Consider the following 25634-nt stretch of genomic DNA (forward strand, 5'->3'; position numbering starts at 1 on the left):
TTGGCCTGGCTTTTTCAAAAACTTCACCCTTTTGTCCAGAATCACCACAATGAAATAGACATTTTTGGAGTATTTTAAAAATTTGATTTTGATACCAAAAATTTCGAAAATTTTGACTTGGGACTATAAGGAGACTATGTTTTTTAAAACAGTTCGTCGATATCTATAATATCGACGAATTTTTCGTGGATTTTTTGGCAATTTTGCTGCTAACTGCCCAATTTTTCAAAACTCAGAAATTATGGACATTTTAACAAGGACTTTCGAAAATTTACTTTAGTATTTTTTTGTTGAGTTTGTTTTGAAGAACTTATTTTTGGCCTCACTTCTTCCAAAACTTTAACCATTTACCCAAAATCGCTAAAATTAAATATGGACATTTTTGGAATATTTAAAAAAATTGATTTTGAAACCAAAATTTCTAAAATTTTGACGGAGGACTATAAAGAGGCTACATTTTTTGAAACAGTTCGTCAATATCTATATTCAGGATTTTTTTGTAAATTTTTTGGCAACTTTGCCAAATGCTCAATTTTTCAAAACTCCGTCCTTAAGAAATTTTTGAACTCTTCGGAGTACTTTCGAAAATTTACTTACTTAAGTACGTATGAGTTTGTTGACTTCGACTTGACGAACTTATTTCTGGTCTCACTTTTTCAAAAATTTCACCTATTTGTCCAGAATCACCACAATTACACAGACATTTTTGGAGTATCTAAAAAATTTCGTTTTGAAACTAAAAATTTCGAAAATCTTGACCTGGGACTATAAGGAGACTATGTTTTTTAAAACAGTTCGTCGATATCTATAATATCGACGAATTTTTCGTGAATTTTTTGACAATTTTGTTGCTAAATACTCAATTTTTCAAAACTCTTCTCTTCAGAAATTTTTAACTTTTTTCCAACCACTTTCAAAAATTTACCTCGATATTTTGTTGTTGACTTTGATTGGAAGAACGTTTTTTTGGCCTCATTTTTTCGAAAATTGCGGTCATTTGTCCAGAATCATCAAAATAAAATATGGACATTTTTGGAATATTAAAAAAAATTGACCTTGAAACCAAAATTTTGAAAATTTCGACCTGGGATTTTAAGGAGGCTATGTCTTTTAAAACAGTTCGTCGATATCTATAATATCCAAGAACTTTTCGGCAATTTTGCTGCCAAATGCTCAATTTTTCAAAACTCGTGCCTAAGAGATTTTTAACTTTTTTTCGAGCAATTTGCCTTAATATTTTTTCGTTGACTTTGATTTGAAGAACTTATTTTTGGCTTCACTTCTTCGAAAATTTCGATCATTTGTCCAGAACTATCAAAATAAAATATGGACATTTTTGGTATATTTTAAAACATTGATTTTGAAACCAAAATTTCGAAAATTTTTACCTGCGTCAGAAACTATGTTCTGGATTTTTTTGTGTATTTTTGGCAACTTTGCCAAATGCTCAATTTTTCAAAACTCGTGGATTTTTTGGCAATTTTGCTGCTAAATGCTCAATTTTTCAAAGCTACTCCCTTTAGAAATTTTTAACTTTTTTTCGATCACTTTCGAAAATTTACATTAAAGTTTTGTTGTTGATTTTGATTTGTAGAACTTACTTTTGGCCTCACTTCGAAAATTTCAATCATTTGTCCAGAATCCTGAAAATAAAATAAGTACATTTTTGGAATATTTAAAAAATTGATTTTGAAACCAAAATTTTGGAGAGTTTTTTGTTGACTTTGATTTGGAGAACTTATTTTCGGCTTGACTGCTACGAAAATTTCAACCATTTGTCCAGAATCACCACAATGAAATATGGACATTTTTGAATATTTTTAAAATTATTCAGTTTTTCATTTATTCGATTATTCAATTTTTCGAATTTTAATTTTTTAAATTCTGGATATTTCATTTTTCAGTTTTTAGATTTTTCAATCTTACAGTTTTTCGACTTTATATTTTTAACGATTCTATGATTTTCCGATTTTACATTTTTTGATTTTTTCAATTTTTCGATTGCATTCGTTTTTTCTTCTTTCCAATTTTTCTTTTCTTCAGTTTTTAGATTTTTCAACTTTTCCAATGAAAAAAAAAATAGAAAAATTGCAAAATTAAATTTCTCACCTTTTTCAGAGCACTCTTAAAAATTTACCTAGGTATTTTTTGACTTCGAATTGAAGAACTTGTTTCTGGCCTCACCGTTTCAAAAATTTCACTTAACTATGGACATTTTTAGAATTTTTCAAAAATAGGTTTTGAAACCAAAATTTCGAAAATTTTGGCCTGGGACTATGAAGAGGCTATATTTTTTGAAACAAGTCGCCAATATCTATATTTTTTTTGTGGATTTTTTGGCAACTTTGCCAAATGGTCAATATTTCAAAACTACTTCAAGAAATTTTTGAATTTTTCGGAGGACTTTGGAAAATTTACCTAGATATGCGTTTGTTGACTTCGACTTGAAGAACTTATTTCTGGCCTCACGTTTTCAAAGATTTCACTTATTTGTCCAGAATCACCACAATGAAATGGACATTTTTGGAGTATTTTAAAAATTTGATTTTGAAACCAAAAATTTCGAAAAATCTTGACTTAGGACTATAAGGAGGCTATGTTTTTTAAAACAATTCGTCAGTATCTGTAGTATCGAAGAATTTTTCGTGGATGTTTTGGCAATTTTGCTGCTAAATGCTCAATTTTTGAAAGCTACTCCCTTCAGAAAATTTTAAAGTTTTCCTAGGACTTTTGAAAATTTAACTTAATTTTTTTTTTTTTTTTGAAAAACTTATTTTAGGCCTCACTTATTCGAAAACTTCAACCGTATGTTCAGAATCACCAAAATGAAATGTGAACATTTTTGAATATTTTAAAATTGTTCACTTTTTGAATTCAACGATTTTAGAATATTAATTTTTCAGTGTTTAAATCTTAATGTTCGAGTTTTTCGACTTTACAATTTTGACGATTCTATAATTTGTCGTTTTTTCTTTTTTCCAATTTTTCGTTTCTTCAGATTTGCAGTTTTTCGATTTTTCAATTTTTCGAATTAAAAAAAAAGAAATGCAAAATTGTAAAACTGAAAAATCTAAAAATTGGAGACCAAGAACTTGAAAAATTGAAAATTCGAACGATTAAAAACTGAGAAATTTAAAAATCGAAAAAGTGCAAAATCGAAAAAACGAAATATGAAAAAATAAAGAAATCGGAAAATCGGATAGTTGGAAATCCAAAATTAAAAATTTAAAAATTGGAAAGTCGAGGAATTGAAAAACGAAAAACTATGATATAAAATCGAGAAAATGAAGTTAGAAGGGGGGAAAATGAGACATAAAAATCAAGAAGTTGAAAAATTGAGGAAACGAAAAATTAAAAGTTGACAAACTGAAAAATAGAAAAATGAAAAATTACAATTAGAAAAATAAAAAAATTATGCTTAAAAATCAAAAAATTATGAAACCGAAACATTGAAAAATGGATAAATTAAAAAATGAAGGAAAACGAAAAACCGAAAAATTGGTCGAAATCAAATAAATCCGGATTTTTCGAAAACTTATAAGATTTGATTTTTCAAATTTCATAACATTTTCTGGAAAATGTAGTGAGTCGTTCTTGATTTTAATTAATAAAATAAACTATTTCATTCATTAATTATTTTGAGTCACCCTGTATGTTTAATTCTAAAAACTCTGAATGCATTGACAAACCACAAGTATGTATATGTAGAAATCTGTAGGTTTATTAGGCAAAATTTTGAGATGACGTCATCAATTTCTTGAAAGAGGATAAGCGAATGAATTTTGTAGTTTCAAATTTAAGTGTTGTTATATAATTTTGATTTTTTTTTTTTCGAAAAATCGGGATGTCTAGGGTGAAAACTCAACACGGAATCACTCATCACAAGTGCAGGAGTATCTTATTTTACAAAATAAAAAAAAATTAGGATAAATTTTGGAGAAGGAAGTAAAAATGATGGACCGTCATTGAAATGACCAATTAATCCCATTCTAATCAAAAATAGGGACAATGCTGTAATATTTACTATATTATATTATTAAGTTGTGTAATGTTACGTTTATCAGTTTAAGTGAAATTATACAATACGTTTTCTGAATTCTAAAATTAAACTAAAACAATAAAATGTAAGTTCTCAAAGTGATAAGAAAACTGCGGGAAAGTGAGATGTAGTTTCCTTGTTTACGTAAGTCTGCATTATCATTTACAAACAAATCGATAAGCCCTCATGATTACTATTATGTCAGTCGAGAACCGCGTGATTACACCATTCCCCATTGAGCAAATTTCTATTATAGTAATTGAAATTACTTACTGCATAATTCTAGAAAAATATTTTTAAGCTCGATTCATTATCATTGTTGCGTTAAGTCATCCGTGTGAATTTATGACACAGAACACACAAATCAGACTCGGCGATAATTTCGTCAAATCATGTGGGTAAATATTGCAGCACTCATTTAAATACCATTTCAATTAATTTACTTGCGTTACTTCCGTTTAATGCCACACGAAACGGCCCATGAACGCCCTAGGGACTCAAAATGTTAATTTAGTTAGTTTGTTTTAAAACTCAATCATTACGTTAATGGGTAGTTTTGGTCTAGAAATTCGCCGTCAGGGATTACAAACTCGCTCCGCCAGTGTCTCGGATTATATTTCCTTGTAGATCCCCTCACTATTAATTATTCAAATGTATTTAAGGCTGTGTAATAACAGTTTACAACTGTTTGGGTGACGGCTCCTTAGCCACATTTAAATGCCAGCGGATAAATTATCAGACGAATAGCTAGTTGCAAACGTGAATTATCTACGCCTTTTAAGCCCAAAATTCTTTGTTCCCGCGCTGGCTTACTATCCATTTTCTGCAGCGCTTGATATTACATCCACAGAAACACGAGTCCGCATAAACCCGGTAGGTATTCCGGAAATGTAGACCCGTTCGTGCATTCATCTCCAGTGCAACATCCCGAATAAGAAATTCCTCCATGCTATGCATTTGAAATTTCAGACATAACTGAGATGCTCGAGCTAACAAGTAGGTGAAAATGTCACCTGAATGCAAAAAATCCGCCGGGAAAGTCGTGGAGTTTCTTTGTAATATTCGCTTTCCTCGGACTGACATATTACCGTGGCCATATTTATTATGAAGCACCACCATTTGAAACCGTATACGGCGATAAAACGTCGGAAAACTATTTATTTATTGCAGCTTTGAGGAGCGTTAGTGGAAATTTACGACCGGTAGAAAATATTTTATCGCGCATGAAATTGACTATTGAAAGGAGCACAGAAACAAATAGAAATGTGTGCTTAACCAATTGGCCGACATGTGCGGGAAATTTTGGAATATTTGACTTGTGTTTATTGGTACAGGTATGCATTTGACGTAACCTTCGTGTTTTGTGTTATCGCAATGTGCGATCGGATTTCGTCGATGATAAGACTTTGCACGGGATGTATTTTAAATCGGAAAGTATGTTCGTGTGGTGCTACTTTAGATATATTTTGTGTGGAGTAAGTACGTTTTGTTATTACGGGGCGAAATTAAGTACGTGTCCATGGTCTTTACTGTTGTGTTGTTATTATTAACTCGTATTATGGCAGTTTTACAACTTTAATGAGGTTGATGTGGAATATTGTGTGCACAACGAATTATTTATTATCACGAATGTATTTCAAATGGTTTAGTTACTCTAGTTTAGTGTAATAAAGGTTGCTTGCATGCTTGCTGAGTAACGAAATTGATTATAAAGTAGCCCACGTTTTCTGTTGAATGGCAACAACAAAATCGGATCTTTTGTGTAAAAGCCAACGACCGCTGCATCGAGGAGAAACCGTAGTCCGTAATTACAGTGAATGTACTTGGAAAAATGTTTTTCCAGAATTGTACCAAATTGGTCTTTCCAGTGATTTCTTTTTCAATTATTTTTAAGAAATTCCAAGAATAAATAACTGCATTGTCGTTACTAATTTTTACTATCTTTAATTCTGTATCATAAAAAAATTATAGATTATTTATCATTTTAAAATTCCCGCCAACACGACGTCGCGAGTCCAATAGTCAGCAATCGTACTTCCTGAAAATATGGGAGTAATGTAAAATGTATGTTTATTTCCAAAACTTGGATATTAAGTGTAAAAATTCAACTCGGATCCATAAACCACAAGTGCAGGGTATGTTGTTTTATAAAATTTAAATAACATTTATTCGGCAACATTTTGTGATGGCGTCATTCATTTTTTTTTGGGATGGGATAGACGGATAAATTGATTATCGATTTACCATTCTTACGATAACCTTAAAACCGCTGAAAGATTTCAGAACCTTCGGTTTTGCAATTTCAAAATTAATTTGCAAAATGTTCGTATATAATTTTGATTTTTACTTCTCGAGCGTAATTTTATAAAAAACGTACTCCTGTATTAGTGGTTTATGAATCCGTGCTGAATTTTTACCCTATGCATCCAGATTTTTGGAACATTTCAGTTTTGAGATTGTATTCAATTTTTCGATTTTCCTATTTCTCGATTTCTGGACTTTTTTCAATATTTCTATTCTTAACTTTTTCGATTTTTCGACTTTACAATTTCTCGATTTTTCAGATCTTCGATATTGCAGTTTTTCAAAGTATAAAATTTTAGATTTTTCTACTTTTTGGTATTTTGATTTCTTGATCCTTTGTTTTTTTGACTTCTCGGTTTTAGATTTTTCGGCTTTTCAATTTTTCACATTTTCGATTTACCAAGATTTCTATGTTTTAATTGTTCGATTGATCTCAAGTTTGAATTCTCAATTTTTCGATTTTTCAATTTTGAGTTATTTCGATTTCTTAATTTTTCGACTTCTCGACTTTTCGATGTCTCGATTTTTCCGTATCTCGGTTTTTGGGTATCTAGTTTCGAGATCTCGATTTGTTTTTTTCTTTTTCAGTTTTTTGATTTTATAATTTTTCGATTTTTTGGTTTTTAAATGACTATTTTTTTAGATTTTTCGAATTTTGGATTTTTTTATTTTCCTGTTTCTCGATTTCTCGATTTTTCAATTCTTCAGTTTTCCGAACTCTCATTTTTTACATGTTTCAGTTTTGAGATTTTTAATAATTTCGATTCTTCAATTTTTCTTCGATTTTTCGACTTTCCGATTTTTCGATTTTTTACTTTTGGGATTTTTAAATTTTAGATTTTTCAGTTTTGAGATTTTTAATAATTTTGATTCTTCAATTTTTCAACTTTTCAATTTTTTAAATTTTAGATTTTTCGATTTCTCGATTTTTCAATTCTTCGATATTTTGATTTCTCGGTCTTTTGATTTTTCGACCATTCGGTGATAGATTTTTCGGTTTTTCAATTATTCGATTTTTAATTTTGAGCTACTTTGATTTCTTAATTTTTCGATTTCTCGACTTTTCGATTTTTGGGCATCTCGGTTTTTCGTTTTTCCAATTTTTCGATGATTTGAGTTTGCAATTTATCGATTTCCCTATTTTTCCACATTTCAGATTTCGAATTTTTCAATTTTTCGATTTTTTAAAGGTTGGATTTTTCGAGATTTCGATTTGTTTTTTTATAATTTTTCAATTTTTTGATTTTATAATTTTTCAATTTTTTAGTTTTTCAAGATTATTTTTTCAATTTTTCGACTTTCCTGTTTCTCGAATTCTTGAATTTTCAATGTTTCAATTTTTCGATTTTCCAATGTTTCAATTCTTCAATTTTTCAATTCCTCATGTTTTCCCTGTTTCAGTTTTGGGATTTTTAATTATTTCGATTCTTCAATTTTTCTTCGATTTTTAAGTTTTTCGATATTTCACAATGGAATTTTTCAACATTTCGACTTTCGACTTTCCGATTTGTGGATTTTTTACTTTTCGGATTTTTAAATTTTCAACTTCTCGATTTTGTGATATTTTAATTTTTCAATTTTTTTAATTTTAGATTTTTTGATTTCTCGATTTTTCAGTTTGTCTATATTTCAATTTCTAATATTTTTAAATTTTAGATTTTTTGATATTTTGCATTCTCGTTCTTTTAATTTTTCAACTTCTCGATTTTAGATTTTTTGGTTTTTCAATTTTACGTCTTCTCGATTTACCGAGATGTCGATGTTTTAATTTTTGAATTTTTCAATTTTTGAGCTATTTCGATTTCTTAATTTTTCGAGTTCTCGACTTTTCGAAATCTTGATTTTTCAATATCTTGATTTTTGGGAATCTAAGTTTTTCGTTTTTTCAGTTTTTCGATGATTTGAGTTTTCGATTTATCGATTTCCGTATTTTTCCACATTTCAGTTTTCGAATTTTTCAATTTCTCGATTTTTCAATTTTTGGATTTTGCAATGATCCGATTTTTCAATTTTTTTTAAACGTTGGATTTTTCGAGATCTCGATTTCTTGTTTTTTTTTTTAATTTTTTGACGTCTCGTTTTTTCGACTTATCGATTTTTTGACTTTGAGATTTTTTGATATTCCTGTTTCTCGATTTCTTGAATTTTCAATTTTGCAAATCTTGAGTTTTTCGAATTCTCTTTTTTTCCATGTTTCAGTTTTGGAATTTTTAAATATTTCGATTCTTCAATTTTTCTTCGATTTTTGAGTACTTCGATTCTTAGCTTTTTCGATTTACGACTTTCCGATTTGTCAATTTTTTACTTTTCGAATTTTTGAATTTTAAAATTTTCAACTTTTTAGATTTTTAGATTTCTCGATTTTTCGGTTCTTCTATATGGATTTCATTTTCTCAAATTTTTAAATTTTAGATTTTTCATCTTTTTGATATTTTGAATTCTCGATCTTTCGGTTTTTCAATTTTTCGATTTTTCAATTTTACGTATTCTCGATTTACCGAGATTTCAATGTTTTAATTTTTCGATTTTTCAGTTTTGAGCTATTTCGATTTATTAATTTTTCAAGTTCTCGACTTTTCGATATTTAGAGTTTTCAATTTTTCGATTTCCCTATTTTTTGACATTTCATTTTTGGAATTCTTCAATTTCTCTATTATTGATTTTTTTCTAATGTTTAATGGTCCGATTTTCCAATTTTTCGATTTTTTAAAGGTTGAATTTTTCTAGTTCTCGACTTCTCGTTTTTTTAATTTTTCCGATTTTTGATTTTTTAGTTTTTCGATTTTTTTAATTTTTGAAGGATTATTTTTAAAATTTTTCGACATTTCCACTTTTGGATTTCACGATTTTTCAAGTTTTCGTTTTCTCAGTTTTTCAATATTTCAATTTTGGAAAATTTTCAATTTTTCGATGTTTTAATGTTTCGATTCTTTAAATTGTATATTTTTCGAATTTTTTTGATATTTCGATTGCTCGATCTTTCGTTTTTCGACTTTTCGCATTTGGATTTTTCAGTTCTTCGATATTTCAATTTTTCATATTTCTTAATTAAATTTTTTTCAGATTTTTAGTGTTTTTGAGTTCTCGCTTTTTCGATTTTTCGACTTCTCGGTTTTTCAATTTTTCGTATTCTCGATTTACCCAGATTTCGATGTTTTAATTCGATTGAACAATTTTCTGAATGTTCTATTTTTTGATTCTTCAATTTATCAATTTTTTTAAATTGCAAATTTGTCGGTTTTTAATTTTTCGACTTTCCGATTTCTCGGTTTTTCGATTTTTCGGGTTTTCGATTCTTCAATTTCCCAATTTATCGACAGTTTTGAAATTTTTCAATTTCTCTATTAATCAATTTTTCGATTTTTAATTTTTGAATGATCATTGTTTACATTTTTCGAATTTTTGATTTTTTGACATCTCCGTTTTTGATTTTTTAAATTTTTCGATTTTTCAATTTTTAGATTTGTGAATTTTTCAAGTTTTCGATTTCTCAATTTTAATCGATATTTCGATTTTGGGAATTTTTTAATTTCTGTATTTTTTGATTTTTTAAATTTTAGAATTTTCGAGTTTTTGACGTTTCGATTGCTCGATATTTCGATTTTTAAACTTTTCCACTTTTGATTTTTCGAGGTTTTTTCCCGTTGCTTCAAATATATTTCATATTGTCCGCACTTATACGAATTGCGGCTCCTTATTACAATTACATTTTCTAATTTGTCTTGGAATCTATGTAAGGACTTTTTGACATTTTGCCAAGGCGCTGAATTTCACTTAGGAATGAAAGAAAATCGGCGAAAATTGATATATTTATTCCCTCCACAAACCTGATGACGTTGCCTTAAAATTTTGCTAAGCAAATCCAGTTTAAATTTTCCACAGTAGGATATTTCTTTAACTGTATCGATTAACCACAAGGAGACAAAGTTTCATTACGGATAACGGATAAATTTTAATTAAGAGTGCAAGATTTCAATTCATTCGGTTTTGCACTTTCAAAGTTAAAGTGTAAAATGTTATAAGGACACACAGACGGAAACGGGGACCTATTGTTCCGTCCTTTAGAGGTCATGACACGTCCAACATGAAACCAGCATTCGTCGAAATTTTTGAAACGAATTGCGTGTTCTCAATAGGTACATAATTACAAAACTCGCCATCAGTCATCACAACGGCTAAGCTGTAAAATTGATTTATTGTCTAATTTAAGCTCAAATCGTCTATTGAATGAGATAAAATTTCCAACCAATTAAAAATCCGAAACTCCCACTGAAGCGACCTTGATTCTAACTGAAACTCGTTTATAGAACCCACAACGTTTTATTTAAACCAAATATGTATAAAATCAAAAAAATCCAAAAAAAAACTTGTTATTGACACTACCGGCGGAATTCTGTAGTCGTCCATCGTTGCAGTTTTCTTACATAACACCACTCCAGACCTACGCTAAAATATTCGTACAATTTTAATGTCGAATCGCTGAAACCATTAACACCCCAGTGACACTCGACCCCTCATTACGCTGCGGCAAAAACATGAATTATTCGCCCCGAATTCGGATGTTCATTGTTTACAAGCCGTTGCGGGAAACGTAAAATGCTCCACCCGAATTTGCATTATAACAGGGAAAATAACGTTGCAGGTTGCCGACAGAGACACACTGACTTCAGTAGCGGCCCGGTTTGATACGACACCCTCAGAATTGACCAAATTGAATAGATTAGCGACGCCTTACATATTCCCCGGCCAGCAACTGTACGTACCAATCAGAGAACAACCGGAAAATGAGTCCGAAGGATCGACCCCTGTAGAAGACTCGCACGATGATCTGCCTCCAGAAGAGAAAGGTGCGTATTTTGCTCGTAATTAATATTATCATTAATAGATAGATGGACAAATAACGTTTGTTTTTGCCCACGGCCTTAAAATAATTATAATATAATCATATTATTTAAACGTAAAATACTAATTATATACAGGGTGTCCCAGAATTCGCGCCATTCCCGTGAATGACATGTTCCCTGTCCCGAACTGTGCCGTAATTCGCAAAAAGAATTGTCCAGGCTTTAACCGTGTGAGAACTGGAAGGCGATTAAGTTGACCAATAGAGAGGCTGCTTTTATATCCGAACGTTTCTATGTTCAAAGTTACCTATGTCAAGAACAAAAAATCCGGTAATACTAAAGTTGAATGAATTTTTTCCGAATCCCCCTCCGTCAACAAAAGGAAACAGAAGTGTGGTTATAAATTTAATCATTTTGACAATTGTTTGTCATAAACTGTCACGAAGTTCATCACTGACCTGAACAGACGCTTCTGCCCCCAAAGATGACTGATTAATGTACACAGAGACGTCAAGGTTTACTTTAAGGCAAGTAGCATGGGACAGAAGTTATTTCTGCTGCCATTCTAGTTAAATTGTGTTTGACTGAGCTGTACATGTCATAACATAAGAGAAGCTGTTTCATTTCATCGTAGGCAAATAATACATTTATTACTATTCTACATAGTGTAGATACCGAAGAGCAGGTATTAGAAGTCATTTTCTTAGAGCCCCGTGAATAATGTGTTGTTCTTTTTAACGAAAAGTGGTGCATTTTCAGAATTCACTATGCATCATATCCCTGACATTAAGTTTATTGTTATTTCTAAAAAAGAGTACCACATGTTCATTCAAAGAACGTTATTATAAGTGTACTAAAACATAAATATCGCTTTTGATTAATCGGTGCTTATGATTTTCAATAAACAGTATCAATTTTTACCGAACAGCTTTGTTGCTGATACCTAATCTAAGCAACGAAAAAAGAGACGAGACTCCACTTCTCTGGTGTATTGAAATCATACGTATCTGCTGTGGTGTCAATCATGTGGGGGAGATACTGAAAACGGAGACTTATTCAAGAATAATATTGATGTTGCACATGATGATTTAAAACAGTTTCTTTAAAGTTGTGAGTACTTTCTAGAGATTGAAAAGATCCGAATAAAAAATGTGACAAAAATCGTTTAGTTGCATTTTTTTTTTATTTAAGGACAATACAAACTATAAACAAATCAGTACCAATACCACTAAGTCACTGATGTCTTATTCATACTAGTATAAAGAATATTTGGAAATGATGTTAATTTATGGAGAATGTAAACGCTCTGCTGTGCGCGAATTTACAGGTCTTTTCCCCAACCATCGGCTCCTTGACCAGCATGTGTTTCGTCGTTTGTTGCATCCAGCAAAAGAAGATGGATCTTTTTAGCCTATTCGGAAAGGCCTTCCTGGGGCTACACGGATTATACGCGTAGACGGTGAAGAACAAGTGGCACAAATGAATGGATGCTCAAGATCGATCATGCATCGTATCCTTACAGACAAAAATCTGCATCCTTACTATTGACGAAAGTGCAGCATCTGCGACGAGCCGACTGCGCGACGAGGGCATGTTGCTCAATGGTTACTGCGACAAAATGAACTAAATCCTGATTTTTCACGGCACATTCTTTTCGCCGACGAATGTTCATTTTCCCGAAAAGGAATATTTAATGCGCACCATTGGCACTTCTGGGCAAACGAAAATCCACATTTCGCTAACGTGAGAGCATATCCAGAGCAATACTATTAATCTATGGGCTGGAATCGGGTAGTCGGTTGGTCCCAGATGCTGCACTCTCGTGTAATGGTAAGGATGCAGTTTTCTCTCTTGAAGGATACGATGAGTGGTCGATCTTGAGCATCCACTCATTTGCGCTACGCAGCGGACACTTCTCCTAGGATCCGCTTCCATCAATATTATTCTTGAATAAGTCTCCGTTTTCAGTATCTCCCCCACATGATTGACACCACAGCAGATACCTATGATTTCAATACACCAGAGTCTCGTCTCTTTTTTCGTTGCTTAGATTAGGTATCAGCAACAAAGCTGTTCTGTAAAAATTGATACTGTTTATTGAAAATCATAAGCACCGATTAATCAAAAGCGATATTTATGTTTTAGTACACTTAATAACGTTCTTTGAATGAACATGTGGTACTCTTTTTTAGAAATAACAATAAACTTAATATCAGGGATATGATGCATAGTGAATTCTGAAAATGCACTACTTTTCGTTAAAAAGAACAACACATTATTCACGGGGCTCTAAGAAAATGACTTCTAATACCTGCTCTTCGGTATCTACACTATGTAGAATAGTAATAAATGTATTATTTGCCTACGATGAAATGAAACAGCTTCTTTTATGACATGTACAGCCCAGTTAAACACAATTTAACTAGAATGGCAGCAGAAATAACTTCTGTCCCATGCTACTTGCCTTAAAGTAAACCTTGACGTCTCTGTGTACATTAATCAGTCATCTTTGGGGGCAGAAGCGTCTGTTCAGGTCAGTGATGAACTTCGTGACAGTTTATGACAAACAATTGTCAAAATGATTGAATTTATAACCACACTTCTGTTTCCTTCTGTTGACGGAGGGGGATTCGGAAAAAATTCATTCAACTTTAGTATTACCCGATTTTTTGTTCTTGGCATAGGTAACTTTGAACATAGAAACGTTCAGATATAAAAGCAGCCTCTCTATTGGTCAACTTAATCGCCTTCCAGTTCTCACACGGTTAAAGCCTGGACAATTCTTTTTGCGAATTACGGCACAGTTCGGGACAGGGAACATGTCATTCACGGGAGTGGCGCGAATTCTGGGACACCCTGTATACATAAACATACGTTTATATCACACACAAACGACCATTTTTTGCTTCGTTAATTTGCTCTCACTTTTCCCCTATGCATTTTTTGGTATCTCATTTATTGTCTCAAATTTGATGGATAAATTTACAATGTTTTTAAGACGTAATTTTCCATTAGTTTCTGATTTTATCTTCATTTGATAGTTTAATATATACCTAAACGTCTATGATGTCCTTTAAGTTAAAAATAAACCACATAAAGCACACGAAATAGACAGATACACCTAAAACTTTTTATAGTATAATTTAATAAAAAATGTTTGAGGACCGTCAACGTTAAAACAACGTCATTTAAAATTTGACGTCCCGTATTGTGTTGCTGTTTTTTACTAAAACTTCGTTTATTACAATAAAATAAAAGTTTTGCGCCCTCATGTGACACAGTGTACGATATTAAATTGACGTAGTTACACAACGTTAAATAAACGTTAATAATTTTTTTCGAAAACAAAAATATTTCGTTCGAAGAGTTGTTAAAGAATAACGATTAATTAAAATTTGGTCTTCCCTTCAGAGCAAATGTACTTTTTTCAAATGTTTTCAACGTAAAATTTAATCACAGTGAAGTGAACTAAATATAACGTTTTTTCGACGTCAAAATAAAACTTAAATTCATCAAAATATTCTTTAAACATGTATGTTACTCTGTATTTCGTGGTAAATAAATTTTTTTGGCATCCAATCTATTATCTCAAATTTGATGTATAAACGTACAACGTTTTTAAGATGTAATTTTCAACTAGTTTCTGATTTTATCTTCATTTGATAGTTTAATATGTACCTAAAATTCTATAATGTCCTTTGAGTTCATTAAAAATAAACTATAAAAAGTACACGGAATAGACAGATACACCGGAAAGTTTTTACAGTATAATTTAATAAAAAATATTCAAGGATTGTCAACGTTAAAACAACGTCATTTAAAAATTGACGTCGCGTGTTGTGTTCGTGTTTTTTTGCTAAAACTTCGATTGTTATTAATATAAAATAAAAGTTTTGCGCCCTCATGTGACACAATGCACGATATTAAATTGACGTAGTTACACAACGTTAAATGAATGTTAATAATTTTTTTCCGAAACAAAAATATTTCGTTCGGAGAGTTGTTAAAGAATAACGATTAATTAAAATTTGGTCTTCCCTTCAGAGCAAATGTACTTTTTTCTAATGTTTTCAACGTAAAATTTAATCACAGTGAAGTGAACTAAATACAACGTTTTTTCGACGTCAACATAAAACTTAAATTCATCAAAATATTCTTTAAACATGTATGTTACTCTGTATTCCGTGATAAATTAATTTTTTTGGCATCCAATCTATTATCTCAAATTTGATGTATAAACGTACAACGTTTTTAAGACGTAATGTTCAACTAGTTTCTAATTTTATCTTCATTTGATAGTTTAATATGTACCTAAAATTCTATAATGCCCTTTGAGTTCCTTAAAAATAAACTATAAAAAGTACACGGAATAGACAGATACACCGGAAAGTTTTTACAGTATAATTTAATAAAAAATGTTCAAGGATTGTCAACGTTAAAACAACGTCATTTAAAAATTGACGTCGCGTGTTGTATTCGTGTTATTTTGCTAAAACTTCGATTGTTATTAATATAAAATAAAAGTTTTGCGCCCTCATGTGACACAGTGTACGATATTAAATTGACGTAGTTACACAACGTTAAATAAACGTTAATAATTTTTTTCGAAAACAAAAATATTTCGTTCGAAGAGTTGTTAAAGAATAACGATTAATTAAAATTTGGTCTTCCCTTCAGAGCAAATGTACTTTTTTCTAATGTTTTCAACGTAAAATTTAATCACAGTGAAGTGAACTAAATACAACGTTTTTTCGACGTCAACATAAAACTTAAATTCATCAAAATATTCTTTAAACATGTATGTTACTCTGTATTCCGTGATAAATTAATTTTTTTGGCATCCAATCTATTATCTCAAATTTGATGTATAAACGTACAACGTTTTTAAGACGTAATGTTCAACTAGTTTCTAATTTTATCTTCATTTGATAGTTTAATATGTACCTAAAATTCTATAATGCCCTTTGAGTTCCTTAAAAATAAACTATAAAAAGTACACGGAATAGACAGATACACCGGAAAGTTTTTACAGTATAATTTAATAAAAAATGTTCAAGGATTGTCAACGTTAAAACAACGTCATTTAAAAATTGACGTCGCGTGTTGTGTTCGTGTTATTTTGCTAAAACTTCGATTGTTATTAATATAAAATAAAAGTTTTGTGCCCTCTTGTGACACAATGCACGATATTAAATTGACGTAGTTACACAACGTTAAATGAACGTTAATAATTTTTTTCGGAAACAAAAATATTTCGTTCGAAGAGTTGTTAAAGAATAACGATTAACTAAAATTTGGTCTTCCCTTCAGAGCAAATGTACTTTTTTCTAATGTTTTCAACGTAAAATTTAATCACAGTGAAGTGAACTAAATGTAACGTTTTTTCGACGTCAACATAAAACTTAAATTCATCAAAATATTCTTTAAACATGTATGCTACTCTGTATTCCGTGGTAAATTAATTTTTTTTGGCATCCAATCTATTATCTCAAATTTGATGTATAAACGTACAACGTTTTTAAGACGTAATTTTCAAATAGTTTCTGATTTTATCTTCATTTGATAGTTTAATATGTACCTAAAGTTCTATAATGTCCTTTGAGTTCCTTAAAAATAAACTATAAAAAGTGCACGGAATAGACAGATACACCTGAAACTTTTTACAGCATAATTTAATAAAAAATGTTCAAGGACCGTCAACGTTAAAACGTCATTTAAAAATTGACGTCGCGTGTTGTGTTCGTGTTTTTTTGCTAAAACTTCGATTGTTATTAATATAAAATAAAAGTTTTGCGCCCTCATGTGACACAATGCACGATATTAAATTGACGTAGTTACACAACGTTAAATGAACGTTAATAATTTTTTTCGGAAACAAAAATATTTCGTTCGAAGAGTTGTTAAAGAATAACGATTAATTAAAATTTGGTCTTCCCTTCAGAGCAAATGTACTTTTTTCTAATGTTTTCAACGTAAAATTTAATCACAGTGAAGTGAACTAAATACAACATTTTTTCGACGTCAACATAAAACTTAAATTCAGCAAAATATTCTTTAAACACGTATGTTACTCTGTATTCCGTGATAAATTAATTTTTTTGGCATCCAATCTATTATCTCAAATTTGATGTATAAACGTACAACGTTTTTAAGACGTAATGTTCAACTAGTTTCTAATTTTATCTTCATTTGATAGTTTAATATGTACCTAAAATTCTATAATGTCCTTTGAGTTCATTAAAAATAAACTATAAAAAGTACACGGAATAGACAGATACACCGGAAAGTTTTTGCAGTATAATTTAATAAAAAATGTTCAAGGATTGTCAACGTTAAAACAACGTCATTTAAAAATTGACGTCGCGTGTTGTGTTCGTGTTTTTTTGCTAAAACTTCGATTGTTATTAATATAAAATAAAAGTTTTGCGCCCTCATGTGACACAATGCACGATATTAAATTGACGTAGTTACACAACGTTAAATGAATGTTAATAATTTTTTTCGGAAACAAAAATATTTCGTTCGGAGAGTTGTTAAAGAATAACGATTAATTAAAATTTGGTCTTCCTTTCAGAGCAAATGTACTTTTTTCAAATGTTTTCGACGTAAAATTTAATCACAGTGAAGTGAACTAAATACAACGTTTTTTCGACGTCAACATAAAACTTAAATTCATCAAAATATTCTTTAAACATGTATGTTACTCTGTATTCCATGGTAAATTAATTTTTTTGGCATCCGATCTATTATCTCAAATTTGATGTATAAACGTACAACGTTTTTAAGACGTAATTTTCAACTAGTTTCTGATTTTGTTTTCATTTGATAGTTTAATATGTACCTAAAATTCTATGGTGTCCTTTGAGTTCATTAAAAATAAACCATAAAAAGTACACGAAAGAGACATATACACCTGAAACTTTTTACAGTATAATTTAATAAAAAATGTTCAAGGACTGTCAACGTTAAAACAACGTCATTTAAAAATTGACGTCGCGTGTTGTGTTCGTGTTTTTTTGCTAAAACTTCGATTGTTATTAATATTAAATAAAAGTTTTGCGCCCTCATGTGACACAATGCACGATATTAAATTGACGTAGTTACACAACGTTAAATGAACGTTAATATTTTTTTTTGGAAACAAAAATATTTCGGTCGAAGAGTTGTTAAAGAATAACGATTAATTAAAATTTGGTCTTCCCTTCAGAGCAAAGTACTTTTTTCTAATGTTTTCAAAGTAAAATTTAATCACAGTGAAGTGAACCAAGTATAACGTTTTTTCAAGGTTATTGTAAAACTTAAATTCATCAAAGCATTTTTAAATAAATATGTTTCTCTGTATTCCATGGTAAATTACAATTTTTGGTGTCCAACTATTATCTCAAATTTAATGTAGACATTGTACAACGGTTTGAAAACGTAATTTTCCATTAATTTCTGATTTCATCTTCATTTGGTAGTTAAATATGTACCTATAATTCTATAACGTCCTTTGAGTTTTTTAAAAATAAACCATAAAAAGTACACGAAATACACAGATACACCTGAAACTTTTTATAGTATAATTTAATAAAAAATGTTTTAAGACCGTCAACGTTAAAACAACGTGATTTAAAAATTGACTTCGCGTAATGTGTTCATGTTTTTTGCTAAAACTTCGTATGTTATTAAAATAAAATGAAACTTTGTCGCCCACATGTGAGCACGATATGAAATTGACGTAGTTACACAACGTTAAATCAACGTTAATTATTTTTTTCAGAAGCAAAAATATTTCGTCTGAAGAGTTGTTAAAGAATAATGATTAATTAAAATTCCGTCTACCCTTCAGAGCAAATGTACTTTTTTCTAATGTTTTCAAAGTAAAATTTAATCACAGTGAAGTGAACTAAGTATAACGTTTTTTCAACGTTAACATGAAACTTAAATTCATCAAAGCATTTTTAAACAAATAGGTTTCTCTGTATTCCATGGTAAATTACAATTTTTGGCGTCCAACTATTATCTCAAATTTAATGTAGACATTGTACAACGTTTTTAAAACGTAATTTTCTATTAATTTCTGATTTCATCTTCATTTGGTAGTTAAATATGTACCTCAAATTCTAAAACGTCCTTTGAGTTCTTTAAAAATAAACCATAAAAAGTACACGAAATTCACAGACACACCTGAAACTTTTTATAGTATAATTTAATAAAAAATGTTTTAAGAGCGTCAACGTTAAAACAAGGTGATTTAAAAATCGACGTCGCTTATTGTGTTCGTGTTTTTTGCTAAAACCTCGTATGTTATTAAAATACAATGAAAGTTTTTCGTCCACATGTCACAAGAAGCACGATATGAAATTGACGTAGTTACATAACGTTAAATCAACGTTAATAATTTTTTTCAGAAGCAAAAATATTTCGTTCGAGGAGTTGTTAAAGAATAATGATTAATTAAAATTTCGTCTACCCTTCAATGGAAATGTACTTTTTTCTAATGTTTTCAAAATAAAATTTAATCACAGTGAAGTGAAGTAAGTATAACGTTTTTTCAACGTTATCAAAGAACTTAAATTCATCAAAGCATTTTTAAACAAATATGTTTCTCTGTGTTCCATGGTAAATTACAATTTTTGGTGTCCAACTATTATCTCAAATTTAATGTAGACATTGTACAACGTTTTTAAAACGTAATTTTCCATTAATTTCTGATTGCATCTTCATTTGGTAGTTAAATATGTGCCTAAAATCTATAACATCGTTTGAGGTCTTTTAAAATAGACCATAAAAAGTACACGAAATACGCAGGTACACTTGAAACTTTTTATAGTGTAATTTAATAAAAAATGTTTTAAGACCGTCAACGTTAAAACAACGTGATTTAAAAATTGACGTCGCGTATTGTGTTCATGTTTTTTGCTAAAACTTCGTATGTTATTAAAATAAAATTAAACTTTGTCGCCCACATGTGAGCACGATATGAAATTGACGTAGTTACACAACGTTAAATCAACGTTAATTATTTTTTTCAGAAGCAAAAATATTTCGTTTAAAAAGTTGTTAAAGAATAATGATTAATTAAAATTTCGTCTACCCTTCAGAGCAAATGTACTTTTTTCTAATGTTTTCAAAGTAAAATTTAATGACAGTGAAGTGAACTAAATATAACGTTTTTTCAACGTTAACATAAAACTTAAATTCATCAAAGCATTGTTAAACAAATATATTTCTGTGTAGTCCATGGTAAATTACAATTTTTGGTGTCCAACTATTATCTCAAATTTAATGTAGACATTGTACAACGTTTTTAAAACGTAATTTTCCATTATTTTCTGATTTCATCTTCATTTGGTAGTTAAATATGTAACTAAAATTCTATAACGTCCTTTGAGTTCTTTAAAAATAAACTATAAAAAGTACACGAAATTCACAGACACACCTGAAACTTTTTATAGTATAATTTAATAAAAAATGTTTTAAGAGCGTCAACGTTAAAACAACGTGATTTAAAAATCGACGTCGCGTATTGTGTTCGTGTTTTTTGCTAAAACCTCGTATGTTATTAAAATAAAATGAAAGTTTTTCGTCCACATGTCACACGAAGCACGATATGAAATTGACGTAGTTACACAACGTTAAATCAACGTTAATAATTTTTTTCAGAAGCAAAAATATTTCGTTCGAAGAGTTGTTAAAGAATAATGATGTAATTAAAATTTCGTCTTCCCTTCAGAGCAAATGTACTTTTTTCTAACGTTTTGGATTTAAAATTTAATCACAGTGAAGTGAACTAAATATAACTTTTTTTCAACGTCAACGTAAAACTTAAATTCATCAAAACATTTTTAAACAAATATGTTTCCTTTGTATGATAAATTACAATTTTTAGCGTCCAATTTATTATCTCAAATTTAATGTACAAATTATACATTTTTAAGACGTAATTTTCAACTAGTTTTTGTCCCACTTAAGTCATTTTCCATAAGTGTGTCCTAGTTTTAATAGTTTTTCTTTCCCCAGTTCCTTATCTTTCCTTGAATTTCCTGTTCTTTCCGTCACTTTCCTCTCTTTTTCCTTTCTAACCTGGAAATTTTTCTGTCACTTTTAATGTCGGTAATACAGGAATCTATATAATTAATTCGTTTTCAATTCAGAACTACTCGACAACCTGAGGCCCGTCAGCCCGAAGCCAGGTCACGTGGAGCGCGTCCGGACGCCGTCATGCAACCAGAGCTCCACCGACCTGGACGAGGAGTCCGCGGTCTTCCGCGAACGCTTCCTCAAGATCAACGTGAGGCACATCACCGACGGCCAGGGCGTCGTCAGCGGTGTCCTCCTGGTGACGCCGAACGCCGTCATGTTCGACCCGAACGTCTCCGACCCGCTCGTGATCGAGCACGGGCCGGAGGCGTACGGCGTGATCGCGCCCATGGAGTTCGTGGTGAACGCGGCCATCTACAACGACATCGCCCACATGAGGGTGGGCCACAGCGTCGAGACGCACGCCGCCACCGAGAAGCCGGAGATCTACTACCCCAAGTCGGAGAGTAGGGGCGAGCCGGACTCGCTGCTGGTCAAGGACGAGACGTTCCCGGAGTTGGGTGAGTTTGACGGTTGGATGGGGCTGGGATGCACTGGGGTCGTAGGAGGGTTTGGAGAGACTAAACGAATAGTGACTTTTCTATGTACCGCTCTGTGCTCTTCTGACTAAGATTGTGGAAACTCTGCTCTCTCTAGACGCTTGCGAGGTTGTTGCATGTGTTGCGTGGTGCATCCTAGTGTTTCCGGTAGGTGTCGCTTTGGTCGTAACTTGGTGTGTTTGTAGTTACCGGCGATGATGCTGAATCTGTGTGTTCGTGTACAGAACGAGAGGGCGACGCTTTTCCGAAAGCCTTCGAAAGGGAGTTGGTCACTCCGACCAACATCGAGGAAGATCCGCACGAACACAGGTCACTCGAAGAAAGGAGGAAGAGTCTCTTGGACCATCATTGGGCCATACCGTCGAGAGATCGGCAGTCGATAGACACGGACGAGATGCCGACGATCGCGTCGGCGATGTTGCAGGAGGATCAAATAGACGAAGAAGATAGTTTAATTAAGGAGAGCTGTCACGATTCCGGAATTGATATTAGGGAAACCAGTATCCCGCCGATAGTCCCACACACCAAGAAAGTAAGCCTTCGAGAATGTAAAGTCGCCTGAGGACTGATTTGATCTACAGAACAGAGCGCGCTCATGCTAATTTCGGCTCTGATAATGTTGCACGGAAGTAACCGGTTTCAACCGTAATTCCTACAGGAAAGAATTCATTGATCGCATTTTTTATAAACGTAATGTTATATGTCACATGTTTCACTCGATTTTGACATGCAACTGGTCTTACTTCCCGAGCGAAAGCTAAGAAAATATAGTAATCGAGTCCATTGGGCGACTTGCCAGTTTCATGTTTTCTTGACGATTCATTGCCCCTATAGTATGAAAAATTGGTCGAAGGTTATTTTCACAGAACTTTCCTCGTCCCTGAAGTACAGCCTAACAAATTCCGCGTTACCTATGAAAAATTATGAAAATTGTTTGCCTTTTTTGTTTTCTGATAAGCTATATAAAGTTAAAACTAGTGGCGTAATTGACTGCCGCAGCTTTTTTGACTTGAATTTGTCTGTTCTTCAATTTTATTTAAGTTTAAATTTTTCAGTTTTTCATTTTTCCAACATCTGGATATTTCCATTTTTACATTTTGTTTTTCTATCTGTAGTTTTTTCGTTTCGGTATTTTTTAGATTATTCGATTTTTCAGTGTTTCGATCTTCTGTTTTTTTGTTTCGTCAATTTGAATTTTTTCAATTTTTCGTCTATTTAATTTTCCATTCCTTCCAATTTTCGATTTGCAATTTTTCGATTCTTTAATTTTTCATGTCTTCAAATTTTTTATTTTTTCAATTTTTCGTTTGAGTTTCCCCAATTTTTAGATTTTGCAATTTTTTTTTTAATTTCTCGTTTTCAATAATTTTCAATTTGAAGTTTTTAGTTTCACTTTTTTCCTTTCTTTATTTTTACAGTTTTTCTATGTTCAGATTTTATAATTTTTTGTTTTTTTTTTTTCAATTTCCGTGTTCTAAATTTTTCTTTTCTTCATTTTACGATATGCAACTCTTCGAATTTTCATTTATACATTTTCCACTCTTTCGATTTTCCAACTTTTGGATGTTTCAGCTCTTGGATTTTGCAATTTTTCGATTTACTATTTCACGAGTTTTCATTTTTTCGATTTTTGAGTTTTTCATTTCTTAAATTTTTCGATTTATAATTTTTCGTTTGGGTTTTTTATTTTCTTTATTTTTTAAATTATTCGATTTTTCAGTGTTTCGATTTTATAATATTTTGTTTTTTAATTTTTCAATTTAGTTTCTCCAGTGTTTGGATTTTGCAATTTTTCGATTTAAAATTTCGCGTTTTCAATTTTTAATTTTTTAGTTTTTCGGTTCTTGGATTTTTCATTTCTTCAAATTTTCGATTTGGCCTTTTTCGTTTCGGTTTTTTACTTTCTTTATTTTTACAATTTTTCTATTTTTTAGTGTTCCCATTTTATAATTTTTTGTTTTTTTAATTTTTCGTTCCCTCATTTTATGATATGCAACTCCTCGAATTTTCATTTTTAAATTTTCCAGTTTTGCGATTTTCCAACGTTTGGATGTTTCAGCTGTTGGATTTTGCAATTTTTCGATTTGCAATTTCACGAATTTTCAGTTTTTTGATTTGCTATTTCACGAGTTTACATTTTTTCGATTTTTCAATTTTTCATTTCTTCTATTCGATTTTTCAGTGTTTCGATTTTATAATTTTTTGTTTTTTGAATTTTTTAGTTTCACCAATTTTTCGATTTAAAATTTTTCGTTTTCGAGTTTTAGTTTTTCAAATTTTCGGTTCTTACAATTTTCATGTCTTCAAATTTTCGATTTGAAATTTTTTATTTCCTTTATTTTTACATTTGTTCCATTTTTCAATGTTCCTATTTTATAATTTTTTGATTTTTTTTTTTAATTTCGGTTTTTTCAATTTTCAGTTTCTCAGTTTTCCAAACTTTCGATGTTCCAGCTCTTTGAGATTTTGCGATTGTTCGATTTCCAATTTCAAGAATTTTTACTTTTTCGATTTTTCAATTTTTCATTTCTTCAATTTTTCGATTTGTAATTTTTCGTTTTGGTTTCTTTATTTTCTTTATTTTTTAAATTATTCGATTTTTCAGTGTTTCGATTTTATAATATTTTGTTTTTTAATTTTTCAATTTAGTTTCTCCAGTGTTTGGATTTTGCAATTTTTCGATTTAAAATTTTTCGTTTTCGAGTTTTAGTTTTTCAAATTTTCGGTTCTTACAATTTTCATGTCTTCAAATTTTCGATTTGAAATTTTTTATTTCCTTTATTTTTACATTTGTTCCATTTTTCAATGTTCCTATTTTATAATTTTTTGATTTTTTTTTTAATTTCGGTTTTTTCAATTTTCAGTTTCTCAGTTTTCCAAACTTTCGATGTTCCAGCTCTTTGAGATTTTGCGATTGTTCGATTTCCAATTTCAAGAATTTTTACTTTTTCGATTTTTCAATTTTTCATTTCTTCAATTTTTCGATTTGTAATTTTTCGTTTTGGTTTCTTTATTTTCTTTATTTTTTAATTTATTCCATTTTTCAGTGTTTCGATTTTATAATTTCTTGTTTTTTGAATTTTTCATTTTAGTTTCGCCAATTTTTAGATTTTGCAATTTTTCGACTTAAAATTTTTCGTTTTCTAGTTTTAATTTTTCAAATTTTCGGTTCTTAAATTTTTCACGTCTTCAAATTTCTGATTTTAAATTTTTTGTTTTTTTTTTTAATTTCAGTTTTTTCAATTTTTGTCTCTTCATTTTACAGTACGCAACTCTTCGAATTTTCATTTTATTAATTTTTCAGTTTTTCGATTTTCTAACCTTTGGATGTTTGAGCTCTTTGAGATTTTGCGATTTTTCGATTTTCAATTTCACGAGTTTTCGATTTGTAATTTTTCGTTTTGGTTTTTTTGTTTTCTTTGTTTTTTAAATTATTCGATTTTTCGATCTTTCGATTTTATAATTTTTTGTTTTTTCAATCTTTCATTTTAGTTTCGCCAGTTTCTAGATTTTGCAATTTTTCGATTTAAAATGTCTCGTTTTCAAGTTTTCATTTTTCAGATTTTCGGTTTTTAAATTTTTCATTTTTTCAAATTTTCGATTTAAAATTCTTCGTTTCGGTTTTTTATTTTCTTTGTTTTTACTATTTTACCATTTTTCAATGTTCCGTTTTTATAATTTTTTATTTCTTTAATTTTTCGATTTGCGATTTTTATTTTCTCGTTTCAATTTTTAGAGGTTGCTATATTTCGATTTACTATTTCACGAGTTTTCATTTTTTCTATTTTTCAGTTTTTCATTTCTTAAATTTTCCGATTTGTA

At 30.4% G+C, this 25634-nt stretch overlaps 1 protein-coding gene across 11 annotated transcripts in view; it reads left to right on the forward strand.

Moving 5' to 3' along the window:
* Positions 1–25634, forward strand: part of LOC135133657 (TLD domain-containing protein 2) — a 213917-nt gene that overhangs the window by 151342 nt on the left and 36941 nt on the right. For 10 of the 11 annotated variants that reach the window (XM_064062119.1, XM_064062122.1, XM_064062120.1 and 7 more), the window contains 3 exons: positions 10986–11190; positions 21327–21773; positions 21998–22344. In XM_064062119.1, coding sequence (XP_063918189.1) covers positions 10986–11190; positions 21327–21773; positions 21998–22344 — 999 coding nt within the window. The remainder of the gene's footprint in view (positions 1–10985; positions 11191–21326; positions 21774–21997; positions 22345–25634) is intronic. The other variant, XM_064062115.1, reaches the window with a different exon arrangement.

Source organism: Zophobas morio, unplaced genomic scaffold (assembly GCF_036711695.1).
Source record: "Zophobas morio isolate AGI-343-1 ecotype UQ-CSIRO unplaced genomic scaffold, CSIRO_AGI_Zmor_V1 ptg000022l, whole genome shotgun sequence".
Lineage (NCBI taxonomy): Eukaryota > Metazoa > Arthropoda > Insecta > Coleoptera > Tenebrionidae > Zophobas > Zophobas morio.